The 11,404-nt window shown below is 64.5% G+C and overlaps 1 protein-coding gene across 3 annotated transcripts in view; it reads left to right on the forward strand.

The window, feature by feature from the left end:
• MEGF6 (multiple EGF like domains 6) overlaps window positions 1–11,404 on the forward strand; it is a 101,472-nt gene that overhangs the window by 80,571 nt on the left and 9,497 nt on the right. For all 3 annotated transcript variants that reach the window (XM_024760338.1, XM_024760339.1, XM_024760340.1), the window contains exons 10-19: window positions 2,920–3,039; window positions 3,363–3,485; window positions 3,998–4,162; window positions 4,524–4,655; window positions 5,394–5,522; window positions 7,148–7,276; window positions 7,902–8,036; window positions 8,113–8,247; window positions 10,242–10,367; window positions 11,253–11,384. In XM_024760338.1, coding sequence (XP_024616106.1) covers window positions 2,920–3,039; window positions 3,363–3,485; window positions 3,998–4,162; window positions 4,524–4,655; window positions 5,394–5,522; window positions 7,148–7,276; window positions 7,902–8,036; window positions 8,113–8,247; window positions 10,242–10,367; window positions 11,253–11,384 — 1,326 coding nt within the window. The remainder of the gene's footprint in view (window positions 1–2,919; window positions 3,040–3,362; window positions 3,486–3,997; window positions 4,163–4,523; window positions 4,656–5,393; window positions 5,523–7,147; window positions 7,277–7,901; window positions 8,037–8,112; window positions 8,248–10,241; window positions 10,368–11,252; window positions 11,385–11,404) is intronic.

Consider the following 11,404-nt stretch of genomic DNA (forward strand, 5'->3'; position numbering starts at 1 on the left):
GTGTGTGGTGTGTGCGTGTGGTTGTGTGCAGGTGTGCGTGTGGTGTGTGGAGGTGTGCGTGTGGTGAGTGTAGCTGTGCGTGTGGTGTGTGTGTGGTGTGTGCGTGTGGTTGTGTGCAGGTGTGTGTGGTGTGTGGAGGTGTGTGTGTGTAGCTGTGCGTGTGGTTGTGTGCAGGTGTGCGTGTGGTTGTGTGGAGGTGTGCAGGTGTGTGTGTGCAGGTGTGTGTGGTTGTGTGGAGGTGTGCGTGTGGTGTGTGTAGCTGTGCGTGTGGTTGTGTGGAGGTGTGCGTGGGGTTGGGTGGAGGTGTGCGTGTGGTTGTGTGCAGGTGTGCGTGTGGTGTGTGTAGCTGTGCGTGTGGTTGTGTGCAGGTGTGTGTGGTGGTGTGTGGAGGTGTGCGTGTGGTTGTGTGTAGCTGTGCGTGTGGTTGTGTGGAGGTGTGCGTGTGGTTGTGTGCAGGTGTGCATGTGGTTGTGTGGAGGTGTGCGTGTGGTGTGTGTGTGGTTGTGTGTAGCTGTGCGTGTGGAGGGGTGTGTGGTGTGTGCAGGTGTGCGTGTGGTTGTGTGCAGGTGTGCATGTGGTTGTGTGGAGGTGTGCGTGTGGTGTGTGTAGCTGTGCGTGTGGTGTGTGGAGGTGTGCGTGTGGTGTGTGTGTGGTTGTGTGTAGCTGTGCGTGTGGAGGGGTGTGTGGTGTGTGCAGGTGTGCGTGTGGTTGTGTGCAGGTGTGCATGTGGTTGTGTGGAGGTGTGCGTGTGGTGTGTGTAGCTGTGCGTGTGGTGTGTGGAGGTGTGCGTGTGGTGTGTGTGTGGTTGTGTGTAGCTGTGCGTGTGGAGGGGTGTGTGGTGTGTGCAGGTGTGCGTGTGGTTGTGTGCAGGTGTGCATGTGGTTGTGTGGAGGTGTGCGTGTGGTGTGTGTAGCTGTGCGTGTGGTGTGTGGAGGTGTGCGTGTGGTGTGTGTGTGGTTGTGTGTAGCTGTGCGTGTGGAGGGGTGTGTGGTGTGTGCAGGTGTGCGTGTGGTTGTGTGCAGGTGTGCATGTGGTTGTGTGGAGGTGTGCGTGTGGTGTGTGTAGCTGTGCGTGTGGTGTGTGGAGGTGTGCGTGTGGTGTGTGTGTGGTTGTGTGTAGCTGTGCGTGTGGAGGGGTGTGTGGTGTGTGCAGGTGTGCGTGTGGTTGTGTGCAGGTGTGCATGTGGTTGTGTGGAGGTGTGCGTGTGGTGTGTGTAGCTGTGCGTGTGGTGTGTGGAGGTGTGCGTGTGGTGTGTGTGTGGTTGTGTGTAGCTGTGCGTGTGGAGGGGTGTGTGGTGTGTGCAGGTGTGCGTGTGGTTGTGTGCAGGTGTGCATGTGGTTGTGTGGAGGTGTGCGTGTGGTGTGTGTAGCTGTGCGTGTGGTGTGTGGAGGTGTGCGTGTGGTGTGTGTGTGGTTGTGTGTAGCTGTGCGTGTGGAGGGGTGTGTGGTGTGTGCAGGTGTGCGTGTGGTTGTGTGCAGGTGTGCATGTGGTTGTGTGGAGGTGTGCGTGTGGTGTGTGTAGCTGTGCGTGTGGTGTGTGGAGGTGTGCGTGTGGTGTGTGTGTGGTTGTGTGTAGCTGTGCGTGTGGAGGGGTGTGTGGTGTGTGCAGGTGTGCGTGTGGTTGTGTGCAGGTGTGCATGTGGTTGTGTGGAGGTGTGCGTGTGGTGTGTGTAGCTGTGCGTGTGGTGTGTGGAGGTGTGCGTGTGGTGTGTGTGTGGTTGTGTGTAGCTGTGCGTGTGGAGGGGTGTGTGGTGTGTGCAGGTGTGCGTGTGGTTGTGTGCAGGTGTGCATGTGGTTGTGTGGAGGTGTGCGTGTGGTGTGTGTAGCTGTGCGTGTGGTGTGTGGAGGTGTGCGTGTGGTGTGTGTGTGGTTGTGTGTAGCTGTGCGTGTGGAGGGGTGTGTGGTGTGTGCAGGTGTGCGTGTGGTTGTGTGCAGGTGTGCATGTGGTTGTGTGGAGGTGTGCGTGTGGTGTGTGTAGCTGTGCGTGTGGTGTGTGGAGGTGTGCGTGTGGTGTGTGTGTGGTTGTGTGTAGCTGTGCGTGTGGAGGGGTGTGTGGTGTGTGCAGGTGTGCGTGTGGTTGTGTGCAGGTGTGCATGTGGTTGTGTGGAGGTGTGCGTGTGGTGTGTGTAGCTGTGCGTGTGGTGTGTGGAGGTGTGCGTGTGGTGTGTGTGTGGTTGTGTGTAGCTGTGCGTGTGGAGGGGTGTGTGGTGTGTGCAGGTGTGCGTGTGGTTGTGTGCAGGTGTGCATGTGGTTGTGTGGAGGTGTGCGTGTGGTGTGTGTAGCTGTGCGTGTGGTGTGTGGAGGTGTGCGTGTGGTGTGTGTGTGGTTGTGTGTAGCTGTGCGTGTGGAGGGGTGTGTGGTGTGTGCAGGTGTGCGTGTGGTTGTGTGCAGGTGTGCATGTGGTTGTGTGGAGGTGTGCGTGTGGTGTGTGTAGCTGTGCGTGTGGTGTGTGGAGGTGTGCGTGTGGTGTGTGTGTGGTTGTGTGTAGCTGTGCGTGTGGAGGGGTGTGTGGTGTGTGCAGGTGTGCGTGTGGTTGTGTGCAGGTGTGCATGTGGTTGTGTGGAGGTGTGCGTGTGGTGTGTGTAGCTGTGCGTGTGGTGTGTGGAGGTGTGCGTGTGGTGTGTGTGTGGTTGTGTGTAGCTGTGCGTGTGGAGGGGTGTGTGGTGTGTGCAGGTGTGCGTGTGGTTGTGTGCAGGTGTGCATGTGGTTGTGTGGAGGTGTGCGTGTGGTGTGTGTAGCTGTGCGTGTGGTGTGTGGAGGTGTGCGTGTGGTGTGTGTGTGGTTGTGTGTAGCTGTGCGTGTGGTTGTGTGCAGGTGTGCGTGTGGTGTGTGCAGGCGTGCACACACTGGTGTGCTGTGGAAGGATGCACGCGCGGGCGGGCACCTGGGTGCCAGCCGGGCTGTGGTGTGTGCCCTGCAGATGTCGATAACTGTGCCGACTCCCCGTGCTGCCAGCAGGTTTGCACCAATAGCCCTGGCGGCTACGAGTGCAGCTGCTATGCCGGCTACCAGCTTGGCGCCGACGGCTGCGGCTGTGAGGGTGAGCGGTAGGCAGCTGTGTTGGCTGGGGAGTGGGTGCTGGTTGGGCCCCTGCCGTCGGCAGGGCTGCGGGGACCTGCCCACTCCGTCCCCCGCCTGAGTTCACTGTCTTTTTCCCGGGCTGGGCCTGCACCCCTGGCTGCTCCCAGCCTGGCCTCCTTCAGGCAGTGCACCCTGTCCCTCTGACCCTGGGTACAGGAGGATGGCTGTGGCCTGGGTATCACCCAGCAGGCCCTTGCGCAGCGGGCAGGGCCGGGGCAGGAGGGGCCCCCGAGACCCCGACCCCCGGAGGACAGGCGCCAGCCGCCCTGGGTGTGCCCGCAGACGTGGACGAGTGCGCCTCCGGCCGTGGCGGCTGTGAGCACCGCTGCACGAACCTGGCCGGCTCCTTTCAGTGCTCCTGCGAGGATGGCTACCTGCTGGGCGAGGACCGCCGGGGCTGCAGCCGTGAGTCTCTGCTGGGCACCATGGGGACCCCACCCTCCTGGCTGGACGGACCCCACTTCTGTCCTGCCTCTCGCCGTGGGACAGGCCGGGGGGCAGCAGAGCTGGGGGGAGGGGCCGGACAGACAGGCGCCCCCAGGCAGGGTGTTACTCAGGGGCCCTGGAGTCGGCTCCTGCCCTGCCCAGGTGAGAGGACGGACGCGGTTCCCGGGACCGAGGGCAGCATCCAGAGGGCCAGAGAGCTGCTCCTGTCCCCACACCCGCTCCGTGCTCAGGGTCCCTAGGGCCAGCATGGGAGCCAGGACAGCCGGGGTATACGTGACATGGGTCAGGGCCTCAGAGCCCAGAGCCTCCTCTGTCCTGAGAAGTAGGGTCAGGAGTGGCTGGGGTGAGGAGGGGCCCTGGGGTGGGGCTCAGGCCCGGAGCTGCCTCTGGGCACTGAGGGGCAGGGAGTCCAAGCCCAGGGAGGCCGGGGGTGGGCGGCAGGGGCTCAGGGCCCTCTGTGCTCCGCCCAGCCCTGGAGATGCCCGAGGTGGGCCTGGACGGCCACCTGCCCCTGGTGCAGCCCCTCCCGCACGTAGTGGTGCTCCAGGACGAGCTGCCCCACCTCTTCCAAGATGACCACGTCGGGGCCGAGAAGGAGGCGGTGCGGGGCGAACACACACTGCAAGAGAAGTTTGGTGAGAGGTCGCCCATCCCCAGGGCTTCTCTACCAGCGCCCCCTCGGCCCGGCTGCTGCCCACCCTGTGGTCTTGGGTGTGAGGAAGGGCTCCCGTGAGGGCCTCGTTGGACCAAGGCGCAGAGAGGCCAAGCTGCTTGGTCAGTTTGCCCAGCGCGCCCGGGGCTGAGCCTGGGATGGGGCCACTAGCTCTCTGCTTAGAGCCCTTCCCGGCCCCCCATCTGGGTCTCACGTCTCCACTCACCCACGTGGGGCCTTCACAGCCTGAGGACGTCCCTTGTGCCCCTTCTCTGGCCTGGTGCTGGGCGGGGTCCAGCGCCAGGGGCCAGGCTCTGAGGCCCTTCTCCCGCTGTGTCCCCCAGTCTGCCTGGACGACTCCTTTGGCCCAGATTGCAGCTTGACCTGCGCTGACTGCAGGAACGGGGGGACCTGCCTCCCCAGCCTGCGTGGCTGTGACTGCCCCGACGGCTGGACCGGGCTCATGTGCAATGAGGGTGAGGCTGCTGTGAGGGCATGGTGTGGGCGGGGCCCCTGAGCCCCAGGACCTGCGCAGCGCACACAGTTTACGCCTCCCCGCCGGCCCTGGGCAGGGGCTCCACAGGTGCATCCGTTCACTCATTCTCTCGTTCATTCAGGGTCTCTTGGCTTCCTGCTCCTTGCCAGGCCCTGTTCTGGGCGCTGGGAGACCCCAGGGGCTAGCAGGGCCTGCTGTCTGCCCCTCACAGATGTCACGGTGGACGGGGGTCCGGCGACAAGCCAACAACTAAGACATAAAGAGCAGCGAGCGGGTGGGCCAGTCATGCCCGAGTCCCAGAGGGGAGAGGTCACCTTCCCGGGCCACGCACCAAGTTGGTAGCCGAAGCACATTTGAAAGCTGCTTTCGCAGGCTCTGTCCAGAGCCTGTCCACGCCCTGTCCAGCGACCCCAGTAGTCTCAAGGGCCGTAGTGACCGTCTCTGAGGGTCTGTCAGTGACCCACTCTGAAAGTGCTGGTTGAGAAGGTGGACGTGTCGGAGTTCAGAGGGAGAGGATGGGGCGATTGATTAGAGATGTCTGCCATGCCCGTGGGCAGGGGCAGGGAGCACGAGTGCCATCGGGTGCTACTCTGGGAAGTTGCTTTTGAACTGGGTGGCTCGACCCCCAGGAGGGTGTCTCAGTGTCTCTGGAGGGGCTTCTGGGCCCCGAGTCCTCCTGCGGGCCAGTGACCCTTGTGCTTCTCTGTGTCCCCTGCAGCTTGTCCCCCAGACACCTTCGGGAAGAACTGCAGCTTCTCCTGCAGCTGTCAGAACGGCGGGACCTGCGACCCTGTGACAGGGGCCTGCCGCTGCCCTCCGGGTGTCAGTGGAGCCCGCTGTGAGGACGGTGGGTGCAGCCCTTCCTGTGCCTCCAGGGTTGTCCTCTGGGTGGAGGGGAGGGGTGGGCACTACCTCTCAGCTCCTAGTCTCCTTCCTTCTGGGGGAAGGATGAGACCCTTTAGTGGAAGAGGCATTGGATTTTCTACATCTGATGATTCTCCTGGGGCCTGACTATAGCAGGTGGTGAGGACTTGTTGGAAGAATAGCACTTTCGTGACAGGGTCTCCGGGGAGGTAGTGAGCTCCCTGCTCCTGGAAGCATTCAAGGAGAGCTATGTGATGGCTGGGTGGGATTTGCAGAAGGGAGCACGCCTGGGCTGCGGCTGCATGGGACGACATTACCATCCTTTTGAACTTGGAAGTTGCAACATTTCTGGAGGAACTAGAGTCCACATAAGTTTCCCAGGTGCTTGATCCTTATCTTAAAGCCTTCAGAACTTTAAGTTTCTGCTTCTTTTGCTGGCGGATGTAGCTAACATATCAAGGACTTCCCGCCTTAGCAGCGGATGGCAGCAATCGGTGGACCTGTCCCCTGCCCGTGGGAACTCTGTGGGGCAGGTTTCTAAGCCCCGGGGCGGCCAGGCAGGGCTTTCCACCCCCTCCCTCTGGTCACCTTCTCGGCTTGGTTAGCGTCCCTGCCTATCTTCCCCTGCGATCTGCCATCCCTATTCTGCCGAGGCTGAAAGCCCACTGCCTGTTGGGCGCTGTATGTGTGATGGGCCCTGAACGGACCCAAGGGACTGCCGGCAGATAAAGCGTCTGCATTTTAGAGCTTCTGAGCTTCTGCTCAGGACGTGCTGTGGCTTCCTGGAGACCAGGTCTCAGCCGGGGTCCTGTGGGTAAAGTGTGCCCGTGCAGGTGAGCTTGAGGGCGTTCGTCCCAATTCTCAGGGACCCCGTACTAGTCTCCTAGACTCCAGGCGCCCCAGGCTTGTGGCTGCTTCCCCCCAGTCTGTGCCTCTGTCTCCCCGTGGCCTCCTCTTCTCGTCTCCGGCCTCCCTCTCCCTTCTCTTCTAAGGACACTTGTTGGGTTAGGCCTGCTCCGACAATGCAGGATGGCCCCACCTGGTGATCCTGGTGGATAGGATGTGGACGTACCTTGGGGTCACCATCCAGCTCCCTGAGGCCCTTCAGTAGGCAGGACGGGGGCAGGACAGAGCTGGAGGGGAGCGTTTTGGGAAGGAATGCCAGAGCCCTGTCCTGGCCCTGGGCCCCCTGAGCTTGGGCCCGTGTCCTTCCCTCTGTGAGGCCCAGAGGTTCAGGCTAGGAGACCACCGAGGGACAGATGTCAGGACGCTGCAGGTGCCGGTCAGACGAGGAGGGCGGGCTTTCTTTGAGCGTCTCCCATGTGTGTGCTGGGGACGTGCTTGGCATCCCACTCTGGCCGCCATCCAGGCCACAGACCCTAGGGGCACGGGCCAGCCAGGGCAGATGGCCGCATCTATGGGGTGCACTTCGTGGCTGCCCTGCCCTCGCCACCCCCAGGGACCCTCCCTGTGTGGGGTGCAGGGTCCTCAGGCTGCTGGGGGCCCAGGTCTCTCCTGACTCCTGTGCTGGTCCTGGGGCCCCTTGGAGCATCTCCTCGGGCGGGGGCCATGTCCGGGTGGGCAGTCAAGAGGCTCCCCTTCCCCCAGGCTGCCCCAGAGGCTTCTACGGCAAGCACTGCGCTAAGAAGTGCCACTGTGCCAACCGGGGCCGGTGCCACCGCCTCTACGGGGCCTGCCTCTGCGACCCGGGGCTCTATGGCCGCTTCTGCCACCTGGGTGAGTCCCACTGCCCACTGGCCGCCCGTGTCCGGGGGCGGGGCCACAACGTGGGCCGGGTGCTTCCCGCCCATGGTCCAGCTGGTGTTGGACTGTCACTGTTTACAGATGAGAATGCAGGGACTCAGCAAGTGCCCCGGCTGGGGTGTGGGGTCTGTGGGCTCAAAGCCACGTCCTCTGGACTGCACTGGCCGCCAGGGTGTCTGTCCGGGTGGGCGGTGCCAGCCCCAGCCAGGCTGGTGGGTGGGCTGAGCGTGGACAGGGGCAGGCCTCCCTCGGAAGCTCCAGGGCACAGAGCTCCCGGACATTCCTGGCAGCAAGTCCTGAGCCCCCGTTGGGGTCACCCCTCTCTGCGTCCGTAGACGCCTGGGATGGGAGAGGCGGTGGGATGCTGGCTAAAAGCAAGCAGACTTCATCCTAGCAGCTCTTTGTAGAAGGATTGTATAGAGGGAGGCAGTGAGGACCTGAGCGTTTCCTGGCTGGGAAGTGCCTCTCTGAGACCCTGTTTCTCATCTGTGGAATGGGCACAAACCAGTGGCTCTGCGTGGGGTCCCGGAGACCCTGGGCTGGGGAGGGTGGGCGCTCGCAGGGGGCAGGCCCCCTCACGGTTGGTTCTGGGGTGCAGCCTGCCCACCGTGGGCCTTCGGGCCGGGCTGCTCGGAGGAGTGCCAGTGTGAGCAGCGGAACACGCGCGCGTGTGACAGGAGGGACGGCAGCTGTGCCTGCAAGGCGGGCTTCGGGGGCGAGCGGTGCCAGGACGGTGAGTGCAGAGCTGCGGAGGGAGGGCCTCAGGGCCGGCGGAACCCTGCAGACCCCTCTCCCCTCTCCCCCTGCAGAGTGCCAGCCGGGCTTCTTTGGGCCAGGCTGCCGGCAGGCGTGCACCTGCCCCCCTGGCGTGGCCTGTGACCCCGTCAGCGGCCAGTGTGGGAAGCAGTGTCCTGCTGGCTACCAGGGGGAGGACTGCAGCCAAGGTGAGCGACCAGCCCTGGTGTGCGGGTGGGGTGCAGGTCATCTGGCCCGTGCTGGGCTCCGGGCACCAGAAGTGCTGGTCCTGGTAGCACCTTGACCTGCCATGTCCCCACCCTGGTCACGCAGTGGTGACTCAGCCACAGGTCTGCCTGTCTCTGTGCACCCGAGAGGGTGGGAACTCGTGTGTGCACGCACGTGCAGGGAGCCCTGGAGAAGGGCCAGTGCCTCTCCAAGATTGCCCCCTCCCTCCCTCACCTGCCCACTCACTCTATCACAGGACACACTAAGTGAGATTTGTGCTGGAAGCTGGGCCAGGGGCTCCTTCCTGGTGGGTCTGAGCCAGGAGGACAGAGGCTGCTCCCGAGGGTGTTGGCTCGGAGCGAAGTCTGGGCCGGAGGTGCCGGCATGGGGCGCGGGTGGTGACCAAAGGCCCTCCACGTGCATGAGTGGGCACCAGGCACGGGCAAGGCTGGAGGCTGGGGGCCCCTCGTTTACATGGGGGAGCCCTGGCTTTGAGCAGTGGGGCTGCCGTGGCCGCCGACGGGGTGCAGGTGGGTTGGGACCTCCCTTGACACACTGTCCTCACCCATCAGCGGGCGGGCAGGTGGGGGCCGAGGGGGCCTGCGGTGTGACTGGTGTGACCCCGACCGGGGCAGCGGCTCGAGTCCCCCTTAGCCAGAGCTGCCCGCCCAGCTGCCCCTAAGTGGCCTGGGGGCCACCGCGCAGCCCTAGCCGAGGGGTCAGCCTCCCCCTGCACTCCAGCACACGGCAGGCCTGCCTGCACCTGCCCTCTTTGGCGGCCTGTGTGCTGAGACACGGAAGGGCCTTCACCCCCAGCCCTTCCCTGCTGGTTTTCTTTGTCTTTCTTTTCCTTTTTTCTTTAAAAGCCTCCAGGGCCCCAAGGATGAGCCACAGGAAATGACACACATATTTTTACAGCAGTAACGGGCTCCCCGCTGCTGTTAGGTCTGGAAAGTATTAACCCCCAAACACGCGTCTGCCCCCAGTCAGTGGAGCGGGGGCTCCCCTAGGTGGCGGGACAGCTCCATCCGGCCCCGCTGGGCCTCCCTGCCCGCCCCGGTCCGCACTGCGTGGGTGCCTGTGTGAGTGCCCTGCGCCGCACCTGCGGTCCAGTGGGCGGGCCTGTGCCCGCACGCCATGGGCCCTCACGGCAACAGTTCACCAGGGTGTGTTCTTTGTCCGGAGCCCATCTCGGGGCCCAAGGAGACCCCAGGCCTGGCGCCCGCCCACCCCCTGACACCTCACGCCCCTCAGGCAGGGAGCGTCCTCAGTTCTCAGCCCCGCTGGGTGTTTGGGTGCGGGGTGGGCTCTGATTCTTTGGTGTGGAGGGTGCCTCAGCACGCCCTCTCCAGGTCCGTGCTGGCCTTCCTGAGCTGGGAGCTTTCCCTCCAGCAGCACTGGGGCAGCCACACGGTGCTGGGGCTGGCAGGGCCCTCCCTCCACCGCGTTGCCTCCCCAGCCAGGGCAGGTGTGAGGTCTGGCGCGGCGCCCTGCAAGGCCACCAGAGCGGCCACTGCAGCCCTCACGGGTGGGGCGAGGCTCCGCGGCCCCTGCGTTATTTCCCGAAGCCCTGCTGTGGGCCCGGAGCCGCCTGGCCACTCTCATTCCTGAACACGGGGGTGACCAGCAGGGGGTCCCCAGGGTGCACCAAAGTGAGAGGAAGGCAGAGCCAGCCCTGCGCCTGCTCTCCAGGGTCCTGGCTGCCCGCCCCCCGAGCCCTGCTGGCCTGTGGTCTCCAGGCCGCCCCTCACCACCACTCCCCAAGGAGGGTCAGCCCAAGCAGGCCCCTCCTTGTCCTGCTCCATGTCCCCCGTCTCCTGCCCACTCCCGTGACCGCCCTCGTCACCCAGGGGACCGCAGCTGTGTCCAGCAACGCTGCTGGGGCAGGGGGCGGGTGCCCGGGGCGGGGCAGGGCCGCAAGGGGAGGACGGCAGCTCCTTGTGGCGGTGGCTGAGGCCCCCACCCTCCCCCGTAGAGTGCCCGGCCGGGACGTTTGGCAAGAACTGCTCAGGCTTCTGCTTCTGCGAGGGCGCCCCCTGCGACCTGGTCACGGGGCGGTGCCTGTGCCCTCCTGGGAGGACCGGGGCTGACTGTGGGGCAGGTGAGTGGCAGCCTTGTCCCGTGCTCTCCTAACCGCCCTGGGCTGCATGACTCCTGGCCGTGTTTGGGGAGCCCAGCCTGGATCCCATTTGGGGACCCCAGCCCCCGGCCGTGTTTGGGGAGCCCAGCCTGGATCCCATTTGGGGACCCCAGCCCCGGGCCGTGTTTGGGGAGCCCAGCCTGGATCTCATTTGGGGACCCCAGCCCCAGGCCGTGTTTGGGGACCCCAGCCCCGGGCCGTGTTTGGGGAGCCCAGCCTGGATCCCATTTGGGGACCCCAGCCCCGGGCCATGTTTGGGGAGCCCAGCCTGGATCTCATTTGGGGACCCCAGCCCCAGGCCGTGTTTGGGGACCCCAGCCCCGGGCCGTGTTTGGGGAGCCCAGCCTGGATCCTATTTGGGGACCCCAACTCTGGGCTGTGTTTGGGGACCCCAGCACTGAGCTGTGTTTGGGGAGCCCTGGCCTCAGCCCTGGAGCCCTGCAGACCTCAGGCCAGTCCACAGCAACTGCGAGAGCTCACACCAACCAGCCTTGGGTCTGGATGTGGGCATCTGTGGCCACCCTGTGGCCACGTGGCCATGACTAGGAGCTGTCAGCCGTGGAGACAGGTTGACCAGCGGCCCCCAGCCCTCCCCGGGCCTGTGGCTTGTCCTCTAGGCACCTGTTCACTCTGGGTGCCCCCCTTTTGCCTGTTGAGCCATTCTAGGGCAGGGGCTCCCTTTCTGGGGGTGGACACCCTGTAGCCGGCAGCCCATGAGGAGGCTGGGGGTTCCCGTGACCTGTCCCTCTCCCTCCTCCGGGACAGCTCAGGTGGGAACAGAAGTTCCTGCTCCCCGATGGGCCCAGCAAGGCCCCAGGGGAGATTGACTGGCTGTGGTGGGGCTAGATTGTCCTGAGGGTCGCTGGGGGCTCGGCTGCCAGGAGATCTGCCCGGCGTGCGAGCACGGTGCCTCCTGTGAGCCTGAGACCGGAGCCTGCCTGTGCCGCCCCGGCTTCATGGGCGGCCGCTGCCAGGACAGTGAGTGCCGCCCCGACCTC

Source organism: Neophocaena asiaeorientalis, unplaced genomic scaffold (genome assembly GCF_003031525.2).
Source record: "Neophocaena asiaeorientalis asiaeorientalis breed wild unplaced genomic scaffold, Neophocaena_asiaeorientalis_V1.1 scaffold489, whole genome shotgun sequence".
Taxonomy (NCBI): domain Eukaryota; kingdom Metazoa; phylum Chordata; class Mammalia; order Artiodactyla; family Phocoenidae; genus Neophocaena; species Neophocaena asiaeorientalis.